The 14,362-nt window shown below is 40.3% G+C and overlaps 1 protein-coding gene across 16 annotated transcripts in view; it reads left to right on the forward strand.

Annotated features, from left to right (window-relative positions):
* LOC106165250 (uncharacterized) overlaps positions 1–14,292 on the forward strand; it is a 34,972-nt gene extending 20,680 nt beyond the window's left edge. For 9 of the 16 annotated variants that reach the window (XM_087014261.1, XM_087014267.1, XM_087014268.1 and 6 more), the window contains 29 exons: positions 215–358; positions 630–773; positions 975–1,118; positions 1,520–1,663; positions 1,832–1,975; positions 2,415–2,558; positions 3,069–3,212; positions 3,571–3,714; positions 3,897–4,040; positions 4,392–4,535; positions 4,904–5,047; positions 5,271–5,414; positions 5,791–5,934; positions 6,080–6,223; positions 6,336–6,479; positions 6,619–6,762; positions 6,877–7,020; positions 7,566–7,709; positions 7,856–7,999; positions 8,125–8,268; positions 8,616–8,759; positions 9,067–9,210; positions 9,613–9,765; positions 10,153–10,299; positions 10,602–10,745; positions 11,146–11,295; positions 11,562–11,714; positions 12,173–12,288; positions 12,417–14,292. In XM_087014261.1, coding sequence (XP_086870387.1) covers positions 215–358; positions 630–773; positions 975–1,118; positions 1,520–1,663; positions 1,832–1,975; positions 2,415–2,558; positions 3,069–3,212; positions 3,571–3,714; positions 3,897–4,040; positions 4,392–4,535; positions 4,904–5,047; positions 5,271–5,414; positions 5,791–5,934; positions 6,080–6,223; positions 6,336–6,479; positions 6,619–6,762; positions 6,877–7,020; positions 7,566–7,709; positions 7,856–7,999; positions 8,125–8,268; positions 8,616–8,759; positions 9,067–9,210; positions 9,613–9,765; positions 10,153–10,299; positions 10,602–10,745; positions 11,146–11,295; positions 11,562–11,714; positions 12,173–12,288; positions 12,417–12,647 — 4,262 coding nt within the window. In that variant the 3' untranslated portion in view covers positions 12,648–14,292. The remainder of the gene's footprint in view (positions 1–214; positions 359–629; positions 774–974; positions 1,119–1,519; positions 1,664–1,831; positions 1,976–2,414; positions 2,559–3,068; positions 3,213–3,570; positions 3,715–3,896; positions 4,041–4,391; positions 4,536–4,903; positions 5,048–5,270; positions 5,415–5,790; positions 5,935–6,079; positions 6,224–6,335; positions 6,480–6,618; positions 6,763–6,876; positions 7,021–7,565; positions 7,710–7,855; positions 8,000–8,124; positions 8,269–8,615; positions 8,760–9,066; positions 9,211–9,612; positions 9,766–10,152; positions 10,300–10,601; positions 10,746–11,145; positions 11,296–11,561; positions 11,715–12,172; positions 12,289–12,416) is intronic. The other 7 variants (XM_087014262.1, XM_087014263.1, XM_087014266.1 and 4 more) reach the window with 7 other exon arrangements.
* Positions 14,293–14,362: the final 70 nt, after the last annotated feature.

Raw genomic sequence — 14,362 nt, forward strand, 5'->3', positions numbered from 1 at the left:
CAACATGGCGTATACAACAGATAACGCAAATATGCCATATATATATATTGGATATATATATATATATATATATATATATATATATATATATATATATATATCATTTATGTTAATTATTTACATACATGTATATAGACTGTTTAAACGAGATAAGCCTTTATAAATATATGTATTTGAATATATATAGCCTTATATATAAACTTTATCACTTCAGCCTCTTGGGCCCCGTGGTCAGGGTTTAGCGCTTGCTCACTAACTTGTGGTCAAGGTACCAGCAGAAGAACACGGCAGTGTATCGGTATAGGAACATGTCCTGGAGCTCAATTTGAAGATCAGGCCTGTAATAACGGACCTTGTGGTAAGGAGATCAATAAAACAATACGATAACTCCAATCATCAGGCCTTTATTATCGAAGCATGTTCTAGGTAAATGGTTCATTAATTTAAACAAGTGGCATTAACTTTATAGAATCAACCAAGAAATATATAAATTTAGAAAATCGTCGTAAATAAGACAAATGAGTTTTCTCAAATCGATTGATTTATTTGTTAGTGTATAATATACATATTTGTAATTCAAAGATCAATTTTGTTAAACAGTTTGAAGTTGATGTGTTTATTTACTTCAGCTTCCTGGTCCGCCTGGACGTCGTGGTCAAGCTGCTCAGCGTCTTGTGGTCAAGGCACCTCTGGACGAACGCGTGTATGTTCTGGACTGGGAGAGTGTCCGGGGTCTGCGAACGAAAACAGACCCTGCAGCAACGGCCCTTGCGGTGAGTTAACGAACAGATATTAAAACTTTCGCCTTCAAAAGAAGTCTTTGAGCACAGATAATCTAGTAAAAGTATGAAATCAGTTGGTCACAGACCCCTTTCTTCTGATAAATTCTCTGTTTGATGTTCGTCTTTTTTTAAAAATAAAATGAATAGGTCTCTTTGGAAATGAAATAAGACGAAATATTCTGATATTTTCAGCCTCTTTAACTGCCTGGTCAACATGGAGCGCATGTTCTGCCTCGTGTAACCAGGGTGTCAGTACGCGCGTGCGCGAATGCACGGGACTGGGCACGTGTACAGGTGCTCTGTCTGAAAACAGGCAGTGTTCTAATGGACCGTGTGGTAAGTTGCCACATTATCACCACACATAAGATATATAAGCCATTATTCATTTAATTAAAAATATCATAAATGGCTTGGCTGTTTGTGGTTCTAGCTACCAAGCGGAAAACTAAAGCAGGCAGCCTAAGTTAAAACTGATGTGAATTAGGATGTCAATAAATAAATAGAAGTGTTTGAAAATCAAGAACCTGGCGCACTATACACAGTGCATTCTCATCCTGCGTTTCGGAGTTTACTGGAAACTCATCTCAGTCATCACTATGCGGTTACCTGCCATTTCCAATTGCATAGACAGCAGAGACATGGAATGGTATCTCTAAATCTCAGGGTGCAGATCTGAATTTCTGATATATTCTTGAATTACGCCCTATGATATAATTATAAATATGTTTCATCTGTAGCCTCTTGGTCGGCGTGGACGTCTTGGAGTGACTGTTCTAACTACTGCGGCCCAGGAAAGAGCAGCCGTACCAGGCAGTGTACCGGGATAGGAACATGTCCCGGATCAGGAAGGGAGGAGAGAGATTGTAATAATGGAGCGTGCGGTAAGTTGCGCATCAACATGGAACAGATTGGCTGATGGTTGGTAAGGGCTGGTTAAATTATCAAAAAACATTTTGAAAGAGAAAGACGCAAAATGTATGACGCACACGATATTAATTGAAAAGGCGAGTAGACCTATCATTTATTTATTTATTTTTGTTCCTACCTAGGAGCCTGGACAGCCTGGACGTCGTGGTCAAGCTGTTCAGCGTCCTGTGGTCAAGGCAGCACTGGACGTACTCGTGTATGTTCTGGACTTGGAGAGTGTCCAGGACCAGCAAGTGAGACCAAACAGTGCAGTAACGGACCTTGTGGTGAGTTATCTTCTGATTCTTTCTACGTGTAGTTGGCCTACATACATCACTGCAGGTTAAACAATGAAGCTCTTTTCAAAAGGAGCGGTACAGTTTTCTTGTACATACCGAACCATTTTGACTGGTCCAAACACATTATCACGCGAAGTGTTTTTTTTACTCCCTTGCACAACCCTAAAGTACCAATAACCTTTGTCGTTTAGTTGATAGCCGCATTATCAAGTGGTCAATCTCTCAAATTGGAGCGGTACATTTAATTGCCATAGTAACTGACGAGTATACAAGTTGATATTAATTAAAAATGCTGTTATAATTCATATGGACTAAAAAAGGGTTAACGATTTTTAAGTTTCATCCCCTTGATTTTGATCGCGTTTAATCAAATTTAGAGTCAGCGTAAGAATGATGAAGTGTAAAAACAATGTATATTTCATTACAGCGTCTTGGTCAGCGTGGACAGAGTTTGGTAGCTGCTCTGTGTCGTGTGGTCAAGGGGTCAGTCTGAGGACCAGACAGTGTGAGGGGATAGGCACCTGTCCTGGACTCGGGCAAGAGGGGCGCGCCTGTAACAATGGCGCCTGTGGTAAGTCACTGTTACCTTATTTTTTATGTTGTCAGTTTGAAATAGTGAAAAAAGGGTGTGATCTTCACTGAGATAATGCTAAAAACTAAAACATAAATCTTCACTTTCTCTGTTTTTACGTTGATCAAATGACAATGACCAAAATCCACAGCAACTATCTAAAAAACACTGACGCTTTGAAAATCCAATAATTTCATTTTTGACGATATGTTTATGTAAGCATTTTTATATACTCATTCGCCTTCCGCCTTGAGACGTTGGCTGCTCCAAAATATAGCCAGGCATATCAGGCTTTGGAACTTTCAACTGAATTGCAAGTGGAGCAGGTTAACAATGTATGGAGCGGTTTTGTTTGAAGAGTTCGACTTGTTTGTGGCTTGTCATGGCATGGTGTCAGCTTTCTCATTATATTATATTATATTATATTATATTATATTATATTATATTATATTATATCTTTCGAAAACATTCGTTTTATTTCAAAATCGTTTACACCTTTCTCTATTTTAGCCTTGTGGTCAGCTTGGACGTCGTGGTCAAGCTGTTCAGCGTCTTGTGGTCAAGGTAGTTCTGGAAGAAGCCGAGTATGCTCCGGACTTGGAGAGTGTCCGGGTTCAGCCACTGAAAACAGACCTTGTAGCAATGGACCTTGTGGTGAATAGAATTAAAACCTTTACTCAGTTATTAAAAGATATAATATCATAATTTAGAAAAAGAAGAAAAACCTTTGCAAACTCGATAGGCAGAAGAGCAAAGAGAAAACTATTTTATGAAAGCTATAGCACTCAATATTTGGCAGTAATTGGCCATATTACAATATTTACAAGAAAGTTTACAGTTAGCTGTCCCTGGTCTTAAAAATAACGTTATATTATTATTAGAAATAGTCAAAAGGGCAAATAGGTAATTAGCTTGTTTAAGATGACACAATATATAACGTCAAAGATGAACATTTGCACAATATTGTAAGTTCATACTGCGCCTCTTCTAAAGTTAAATGGTTTTGTTGTAGCCTCATGGACAGCGTGGACAGGATTCAGTGCCTGCTCTCTGACCTGTGGTCAAGGCAGTAGTAGACGGACACGGCAGTGTATTGGTATAGGAACATGTCCAGGGGCAGGATTTGAGGATAAGACTTGTAATAATGGACCTTGTGGTAAGGCAAACGTTATATCGTGAATGGATGTGACGTTATTACCAGTTAAAATATTTGAATAATTTTGTTTACATTTACAGATCATTGCAAAGCCGTCATGATGAATTTGACTGCCATTTTGCAACATTCGTTCAAATGTTTATATAGTAATTGTATAATACCGTTTTGTTTTCTTCTTATAGCCGCCTGGTCGGCCTGGACATCGTGGAGCAGTTGTTCAGCGTCTTGTGGTCAAGGCAGTACAAGACGTACTCGTGTATGTTCTGGACTTGGAGAGTGTCCGGGAGCAGCAAGTGAGACCAAACAGTGCAGTAATGGACCTTGTGGTTAGTATGATGACGTATTAGGTTCAATTTTATGGATTGTTATGTTTTATGTTCTGTTAAATTAGTACTTGTATTACACTGTTTGAAACAAATGCAGTTCCTTCATGATAAAAAACTAATGTAACTAAGGATAATAAGATTGGTGAACGAAAGGATTTGGTGGACGAAATTAATGAAAACATTAACAACAAACACCAATGTAACAAGAAAGACTACGTGAGCGCTAAAAGACATGCGTGCGGATAATGTAAAAGGAAATGTAAAGTATTTCTCCATGTCATTTTACTTTTTGCTGTCAAATTAATCGTTGAATCCTGCACCATTGCTAAGAAATGTCATTGTTCATTTCAGCGTCTTGGTCTGCCTGGACAGCGTTTAGCGCATGCTCACTGACTTGTGGTCCAGGTACCAGCAGAAGAACACGGCAGTGTATCGGTATAGGAACATGTCCGGGAGCTGGGGTTGAAGATCAGGCCTGTAATAACGGACCTTGTGGTGAGTTATCCTGCAAACCTTATTCATTTGGCTATATGAAGTTCCATCCTTTAAAAATCGTTGTTTGTTTAATGTGTTATATTTCTGTGTTTTTTCCAAGTTTTTTGGTAGCATACCACCTTGTTGTATGAAACCTTGAACTTTTCCTTTTTTGTAATACTGAGTGGTTACATCACAGTGGCACTTCTTTAATGTACAGCTGCCTGGCTCGTAACTTTTAGCATTAAAGTGATTGAGACAGTCAAGTGTGTATCAGGCCCTTTGTAAAATTGAGAAGCCGCCATAGTACGGTAACTTCATATATAATATTCCTTGTCAGAAAACAAGAAAATATAGATATATACACATTATTATTATTATTATTTCAGCTGGTTGGTCAGCGTGGACGTCGTGGTCAAGCTGTTCCGCGTCCTGTGGTCAAGGTTCCTCTGTCCGTACTCGTGTATGTTCTGGCCTGGGAGAATGTCCGGGACTGGCAAGAGAAACCAGGCTGTGCACTAACGGCCCGTGCGGTAAGAGTCCAAGACGCAAGTCTTCTGTGCCACTTTATTACATTCATCTTTCTCGAATATTTTAATATGGGTTTTTAGCATTGTGTGAGACGTTAAGAACTAACTGCATCTGCGTTCCTTTTGCAAGATTTTGGTCAACCGCATCTTGCAAAATGATCGGTTCTCACCAAACCTGCTAATTTAAAAGCTCTGGTCACTTATTCGAAATCATCTGCTGTTCTAGCATCTTGGTCAGCTTGGACAGCGTTTGGAAGCTGTTCGGTCACGTGCGGCCCTGGGCGTAGCAGACGGACCAGACAGTGCACTGGTATTGGTCAGTGTCCAGGAGATGGAGTTGAAGACCGGGCCTGTAATAACGGAGATTGTGGTGAGTTCTTTGCTTTCAGGTTGCTGGTTACGGAGCTTTTAAAGGGACATGCAAAAGAAAAAAAAATCAACTTTCGAAAGCAATGATTATTACGATCTAACGCAATCTTTGCAAGGGAACGCAATGATTTTTGTTTTCTAATGCAATCTCAATCTTTCACTCCGAGACGGCGATAGCCTCGTCTTCAGGTTATGATTGCGTTCGAATGTAAAAAAAATAGCGTTCAAAAGATTGAATTATTTTAAAGGCTCCATAGCTGGTAGAGGTCGAGTTTTAGATACTTAACATTTAGCCTGTGTAGTTATTGGTATTTCTAGTTGTTCAGCTGTCTGTTTGAAAGGCTTTCAATATCTCTCAATTGATATACTTTTCTTAGCCGCCTGGTCAGCCTGGACGTCGTGGTCAAGCTGTTCAGCGTCCTGTGGTCAAGGCAGCACTGGACGTACTCGTGTATGTTCTGGACTGGGAGAGTGTCCAGGAGCAGCTAGGGAGACCAAACAGTGCAGTAACGGACCTTGTGGTACGCCATTACTTTTTTTTCATTTACACTGGTAGCAACAATTTCTTGGAAATGTTAGTAGTACAAATTAATGTAAATCGTTAAAAGATTGTGCATTTTACCATGAAGGCGATTGAATTTCAAGATTTTGTTTGAACAATTTCAGCGTCTTGGTCTGCCTGGACGGCGTTCAGCGCTTGCTCATTAACTTGTGGTCAAGGTACAAGCAGAAGAACACGGCAGTGTATCGGTATAGGAACATGTCCGGGAGCTCAGTTTGAAGACCAGACCTGTAATAACGGACCTTGTGGTAAGGGAAATTTTCCACATGAACCGTGATTACCAACCATCTTTTGAAAATAAAATGTTAACGAAGAAAGTGTTGACTGATAATTTGCATAACCTTTTCAAACCATTTTCAGCCGGATGGTCAGCCTGGACATCGTGGAGCAGCTGTTCAGCGTCCTGTGGTCAAGGCAGCACTGGACGTACTCGTGTATGTTCTGGACTTGGAGAGTGTCCAGGAGCGGAAAGTGAACTCAAACAGTGCAGTAACGGACCTTGTGGTACGCCATATTCTTTTTTCAATTAATTTTAAAAGCTTTATACTTCACAAAGGCTTACAGCTGTTTGTAAATGTCAGTGGGCTTAAATAGTGCATTTCACCATAAAGACGCTTTAATTTCAATTACTTTACAATTTCAGCGTCTTGGTCTGCTTGGACAGCGTTCGGAGCTTGCTCATTAACTTGTGGTCAAGGTACCAGCAGAAGAACACGGCAGTGTATTGGTATAGGAACATGTCCAGGAGCTCAATTTGAAGATCAGACCTGTAATAACGGACCTTGTGGTAAGGGAAATGTTTTACTTAAACCGTGTACAAACCATCTCTTGGAAATATGATGTTTTGTTTACGATAGTAATGTTGACGGGTAATCCCCATTTCCTTCTCAAACTATTTCAGCCGGATGGTCAGCCTGGACATCGTGGTCAAGTTGTTCAGCGTCCTGTGGTCAAGGCAGCACTGGACGTACTCGTGTATGTTCTGGACTTGGAGAGTGTCCAGGAGCAGCAAGTGAAAACAAACCTTGTAGCAACGGACCCTGTGGTACGCCATGCGCCGTTTCCCTTATGTTGAAAAACTATATTTGATGTACCATTGTTGTAACCTACCCTCTACCAGGGCCGCAGTTATTATTGTGGACATTTTTTGCTGAGAGCCAAAATGACTGTCTATTTATCTATAGACATATCTGTAAATATCTGTGGAAAATCAATCTGTCGCCCTGGTAGAGGGTAGTTGTAACCTACGTCAAGGCGGTTTTGTTGTTGGTTTCGTTACTTTGTTAGTTTGTCTGTCTTTAAGCAACATTATGCCAACAAATTGGCAGATTTTGATGAAACTTTCAGTATATTTTAGGTTTAGGAATACTATGGGCTAACTTGAAAGTGATTTTATTTCAATAATGATCTTTTTATCAATTAATGTTTAATTATTATATAATTATTTGTCATGGCAGATGTCTGTGCTCGTTCAATGCTTTTTTAGTTTCTAACTGTATGTGGTCCAAAATAGTGTACATCGTGTAAAGAAAACGTGCATCATACCACTACGGCGCTTGAATTTCAAGAACTTCTTCTTTACAATCCCAGCGTCTTGGTCTGCATGGACAGCGTTTAGCGCCTGCTCGCTAACTTGTGGTCAAGGTACCAGCAGAAGAACACGGCAGTGTATCGGTATAGGAACATGTCCGGGAGCTCAATTTGAAGACCAGGCCTGTAACAACGGACCTTGTGGTAAGGACATCAATAACACAGCATGCCACTACATTTGATTCTGGTTCTTTTTCATGGTATAACATAAGTTAATTTAAAAACGGTCTTGCAACATCTTATGAATATAAATGATTTAATTAAGTATTTACTATCGATATTTTTATTAGCCGGATGGTCAGCCTGGACGTCGTGGTCAAGCTGTTCAGCGTCCTGTGGTCAAGGCAGCACTGGACGCACTCGTGTATGTTCTGGACTTGGAGAGTGTCCAGGACCAGCAAGTGAAACCAAACAGTGCAGCAACGGACCTTGTGGTGAGTTGGTTGTTTTACATTGGATAGAATTTTAAAGTCTCTATTTATGATGCTGCAGGCTGTGTTTTCACTTACTCGTGTATATTTCCCAATGTTATTTGATTTCTTGTAAACATTTATCCCAGCTTCATGGTCAGCCTGGACATCGTGGAGCAGTTGTTCAGCATCCTGTGGTCAGGGAGCAGTCAGCAGAACACGCCAGTGTCAGGGCATAGGAAACTGTCCTGGCGTGGCCAGGGAAAGCAGGGATTGTAATATCGGACCCTGTGGTAAGTTTCTGTTGTTGGGGTATTATGTATAGCCATTGCTGAATTCATATAAAATGTAGATTGGTGATATAGTTGTCATTATCAGTCGATGTCTGCTATTAAATGACAACAGGAATACATCGGTGCAAAGACGGAAATCCATAGCAAAAAATTTTTCCATCGTGTTTTGCAAACAGTTCAACAGTATATTCACAACAGCTCTTCAAGCTACAAATTACTAAAACAAGAAACATGAAACCTTTCAGATGATACAAAATGAGTATAATAAATATTAAGAACCATATTTTACAAGTATATATATTACTCTTGGAATTGGAGAGACTTAAAGTGTTCTACTTAATTTTCAGCCATGTGGACGGCGTGGTCAGAGTTTGGCGCATGCTCAGCTCCTTGTGGTCAAGGGTCCAGTATACGGACACGTCAATGTCAAGGCTTAGGGACGTGTCCAGGAGGAGCAGTTGAAGCACGGGACTGCAACAACGGACCTTGTGGTGAGTGTTAATCGTGACAGCGTTATTGTGTTAGACGTGACAGTCTTATTGTGTTAGATGTGACGATGTTATTTTGGAAAGTGTTACTCAGATTGAGCTGACCTGATAATGCCAAGAAAGGAAAACGAGGCATATTTAATTTTTGAAGCCTAAATAATTTATAAAATCATTGCGTTAGGGTTGAAAATGATTGTTGTACATTGCTTTAGAAATTGGCAGTGGCACTATGGAAAACAATGTAGTATGCAAAAAATATATTGTAGTTAGATCTCCAGATGGCTTCAACAGCAGATATGAATCATTTCAGCGTCGTGGGGAGCCTGGACGGCGTGGTCCAGCTGTTCAGCCACCTGTGATCAGGGTACGCAGAGGAGGTCACGTGACTGCTCGGGACTGGGCGTCTGCGAGGGCTCTGGCACAGAGACTCAAGCGTGCACAGTCGGACCATGTGGTACGTCATGAGGTTATGGTGTATCAGTAGCGTAATAGTAAAGACGCACCATGTTATTTCTAAACTTAAAATATACTGAAAGACTACAGGTAAATGATGAAATCGCTCCCCTGTTATCTTTGTGAAGTTTTGAATTCCAAGTTCCTACCTCTTTCATATGTTACGGAATGAATGCAAAGAGAATGATCAGAGATTATGAATATTTTTCGTTTCGGTAGAGTACATTCGAAATTAGATGTCATCCAAATTATGTTTTTTTTTTTGTATAAATTTAGATCCATAAAACCTTGGATAAGAAAGCAACTTTCTCCCTTTCAGCACGACTGCGAAGAGCAAATTGTTTTGTCTTAATAATAATAATAATAATAATAATAATAATAATAATAATAATAATGTTTTTAGCTACCTGGGGAGAGTGGAGTGCCTGGAGTAGCTGTTCAACGACATGTGGTACGGGCACTCACACACGAACACGGTCTTGTGAAGGTTTATTGATGTTTGGAGAATGCACGGGGATGGCGATACAGGACGAGGACTGCAGTGTTGGGCCTTGTGGTACGTCATCATACATAATTTTCATGCTGATTTTCAAATTGATTTTCAAAATTGATTATACAAAAAGGCACCATCCAAACGACCTATACATGTTTTAATGCATCTTTTTCAAAATTAATTCAACAAGGCCAACTAAATTTCAACATGTGGACCATTTATTCTGAAACCTCGTAAGGACCTACTTACACCGATTGGAAATGCAACATTTTTTTCAACAGAGTTATCAGATTTTATAACATAACATAAACATAAAATCCTGTTTGCCGTTATTGCACGCGACAACATCACTAGAGAGTTGCATACATACATGCCCCTTTAACAAAGCAGGGTGAGAAGCTAGGAAAATGCTCAATTATATAATTTTTTGTGTGCGTCCTCCTATTTCAGCGTCATGGACGGAGTGGTCGTCATGGAGCAGCTGCTCGGCCTCGTGTGGGGAACAGGGGGCCAGCATCAGAAACCGTCGCTGTGAGGGCTTAGGACGGTGCTTCGGCAGACCCAGCGAGGGACGCTTCTGCAATAACGGACCTTGTGGTGAGTCTGAGACGGTTCAATCAACCAATCAAATAATCAATCAATCAATGAAACGATCAATCATCCAATCAATCAATCTGTCAAACCGATAGTTCTAGACCTCTAAAATGAAACATAACGCTTTGCCTACAAAAACATAATGGCGTAATGCCTTGAAACAATAGTTGATTTAATTTTGTGGACTCTTTACCAAAATTGTCAGTTTCAGATAATTGATCAACTGTCAGTCCTAATTTATTTTGTGAAACCTGTCTCCACTTCTACGTCATAAACGGTATTATAACTGCCACGTGTTATTCTAGCCCAGTGGTCAGAATGGTCAGGGTGGAGTGCTTGCTCCACGTCATGCGGTGACGGGTTAGAGTCACGCACGCGCACGTGCTCTGGGTACGGCACGTGTCCAGGGCTGGGCCAGATGGACAGAGCCTGTAACAACGGTGCCTGTGGTGAGTACGAACTAGGAGACTTTTTTCTTGTTCATGTGCCGTCACCGATGCGGTGTATGTTGATACTTTGGCTTAGGTTTCTGTTTCTCGCCATTGACCAAAGGTGTCTTGTTAGAATTTCGAAATTGTCAAGGAAGATTTTTTCGTTGTCTGCCTTGGGCACATTTGCCTGGTATTTTAACATTAAGACAAAGATTTTCTTGGAGACTTAACCAATGTTTAAATGGTTCAAGATGTAAGCAGTACATAATCATCTTTTAAAATCCAACTGCAAGAAATGATGATGATGATGATCATGATGATGGTAATATTGATAATAATACTTATAATTATTTTTTGCTGTTGCTGTTGTTGCTGTTTTGTGTGGTGATAATCCTCAAACCCGTTTTTTCTAATTCAGCCACCTATGGACCGTGGTCGGAGTGGTCTCCCTGTACACAGACATGTGGCAGTGGTGGCACACAGCAGAGAGGACGGCTATGTTACGGTGTAGGGGAGTGTCTGGAACCCACGGTGGAAACACAGTCCTGCAACACTGATAGACCCTGTCGTAAGTTTTAAGATTTTCATTTATTTTACTGTAGTGAGGGGGTAGGAGAAAAAAGAAAGAAAGAAACAGAGAGAGAGAGAGAGAGAGAGAGAGAGAGAGAGGGGGGGGGGAACGAGTTGAAGAAACCTATAATTTATGTTACGATGTTATTCTTGTGATTTCAAACAGAATTTTACAATGATGGTCAGAGTTGAGCTGTTTGAATACTTTCCAATTCAACTACTTCATTTCAAAATTTTACATTTCATGAACGTTGTTCATTTCAGCCGAATGGTCGCCATGGGGACCGTGGAGCCCGTGCCCAGTCACGTGTGGTAACAGCACGGTCACGCGACTGAGGTCGTGTCTTCACGGGGGAGCCGAGGGAGTCGACTGTCCTGGCTACAGTTTCTCCTACAAACCATGCATTGAGAAAGATTGTAAGTTTATGTGTGGAAATTCTAATTACAAAAGCATTGACGAACGTATTTTTCACTGTCAGTTACATTTTTCTATGAAAGAGAAAAAGTTGAATGATACTAAATTTTATGAGAAACGCCGGGATGCAATCAATGGTTCACTTCGTAAAAGCCAAGTGGTGCAAAGGCAATCGAAAAAGAAAACATATTTTAAAGGGGTATTTTAATAGATACCCTTATAATGTGTGTTAAGAACTTTAAAGTTTTAAACAGAGTAGAGAAATGATGAAATGCACGTAATAAACACTGTAAATGATGACAGGGAAATTTCTTGTCGTATATTTCGCGCCATGAATTCCGCGTACAGTCTCTTTAAACCAACCCGAGGAGAGTTTCTGGACATTCTTTCTGTTTTCAGCATACCTCTTTTTTCCACTTCCTTTAAACTATAATTAACTCGTTCTTCTTACTTAATCCAGGTTACGTGTACACGGCCTGGATCAACCTAGACCACCCGTTCACCCAGGGGACCACGGGCCCCGGGGATCAGACGAATCCCGTGGGGGCCGGGGACTACGAGGTGTATCAAAACGCAGTACGTATTCTAATAGTCCTTATGGATAATTATACGACAGTGATAATAATAATAATAATTTTCGTCAAGAGATCGCCTTACCCCTTAGATTGTACTTTACAGAGTAATAATCACCCCTTCCCTTTCAGACCTCCCGCTGCGGAGGCCGGCCAGTTCGAGGGCCAGAATGTCGAGACTCGGTGAGCAAGAAGAACTGGAATGAAGTGGGTATACCGAACACGACCGACATCTTCCCTCTACAGTGTAACTTCAGGGGTGATCTGCCGTTCGGTATAATATGCCTCAACGAACCTTCCATACGGGCCACGGGCAGGGCCTGTCCCGATTTTGAGGTCCGAATTAAGTGCCTGAATGTGTAGGGCCAATGGGGCCTTGGTTAACGTTCCTACCCCCTCCAAGGAAGAGGGAAGGGGAGGGGGGGGACGTTGACCAGGGCGAGTTTTCATGTGATTTTATTTGTTATCTGAAAAAGTGGGCGTTTCCAGCACCTGCCGATTATTTTAAAATGGGCGTGGTTGCAATCATTTCCCAATAATAATAAAAGTGGGCGTGACCACTAAGTTTAATCTCCAATTTTAAGTCAGAGATTTACTTGAGGAATTATCTCCAGAAAAATATCGACTCACATTTGTCATTTAGGCTGCTTGCTCCTTCGTGTACGTTTCTATCAAATGTCTGAAAAGACTTGAAATATTACAGTTATCATCTCTAAGTAATAAGACGTATTTAAAGATGGGCATGGCACTTTTTCACAGCCATGTCAATGTCTTTCCGAAGCGGGCAAGCTGTCTTTATCAGAGTTCCAATTATAGAGTACGAGTCGGGAAGTATTCGGTTCATTTGAGACCACCTTTAGTCTGAGGAAAAGTCTCTCTCCTATATCGTATTTTATACTGTTTGGTCTTGGCTGATATACACTCGTTCAGACCATTATAAAATTTAATTGGTCTAGATCCAAGACTAAGCTAAGATTCAGTGCGTGTCATCACTGACGTCAAGACTAAAATATATACAATGTGTGTGGGTGGTTGGGTGTGATTCCCTCAGAGTTCAGTTCATTATTGGAAGTTTCGACATCCTAACGAGTCTTAAAGCCTAATAACAGTATACTCCGCATAACTCGGCAGCTTTTAACTCGATTTATTGCCATCTTGAACAAACTTTGTTAAAGTCCGTTTTCTTCTTTGCTCCAAGCTGAAACTTGTGATCAGCTCGAAGATTTGTCGAACATATTTTCGGATCCTTAAGTGTGGGAGTTATGCAGAATCTACTGTTACGGTATAAAAAATGCAACAAATTGAGCTTCGTGCCTCATTTTTGCCAGTGCCGAGTCCATGCACACTAAAGGTGAAAGTTCGGCTACATATGTTTAAATCTGAAATTCATCCTACATCCAGTGTGCGCCAGTTCTGAAGCTTGGATTATAATGTGCGACTTATGTCAGCATATCACTGGCAATGGTGAGCGCAGACAAAACTTTTCATGTTTCATATTTTCAAGACTCTACTATAGAATAGGCCGACTATTTATCATTTTAGTGTAAAAATTATTTTAGAAATCCGTCTGTCTCAGGAGAAGAGTAGTAGTGTATATTTCAGTAGTACATATTCCAAGATTTACTTCGTATGGTCCCGAATGTTTTTATCGAATAATTGTGTAAAAATAATTGTTTTAAAAAGCACCATGTAGAAATCAGCTGATATTTCTTAAATAAGGAGAATCTATACTGAACTATTATCAATCATATGTTAATCAGCGAAAACCTTTATTTTTGTTGTAAATCAAATATTTCTTCTCTACACGCGGCTGTCAGCATGAGGACTTCTAATATCAGAGGGGTATCATTTAGGGCGGCTCTCGTTTAGAGAGGGAATACTTGTTGATTTTGTTCATTAATTGTTAAATATTCATTTTTTTCTTTTAAGTGGGATATGGGGGCCAGGGGTATTTATGATAATGTCTCATTCTTCATAGTATTTATGAAAAATAGATGTATGAATTAAGTTTTTGTTGTGGTTGTTGTTTTATTTCTTTCCATGATACTGACGGCACATTCTCAGGTAAACATCCCTGT

This window comes from Lingula anatina, chromosome 5 (assembly GCF_051362555.1).
Source record: "Lingula anatina isolate TDL-2025a chromosome 5, LinAna3.0, whole genome shotgun sequence".
Taxonomy (NCBI): Eukaryota; Metazoa; Brachiopoda; class Lingulata; order Lingulida; family Lingulidae; genus Lingula; species Lingula anatina.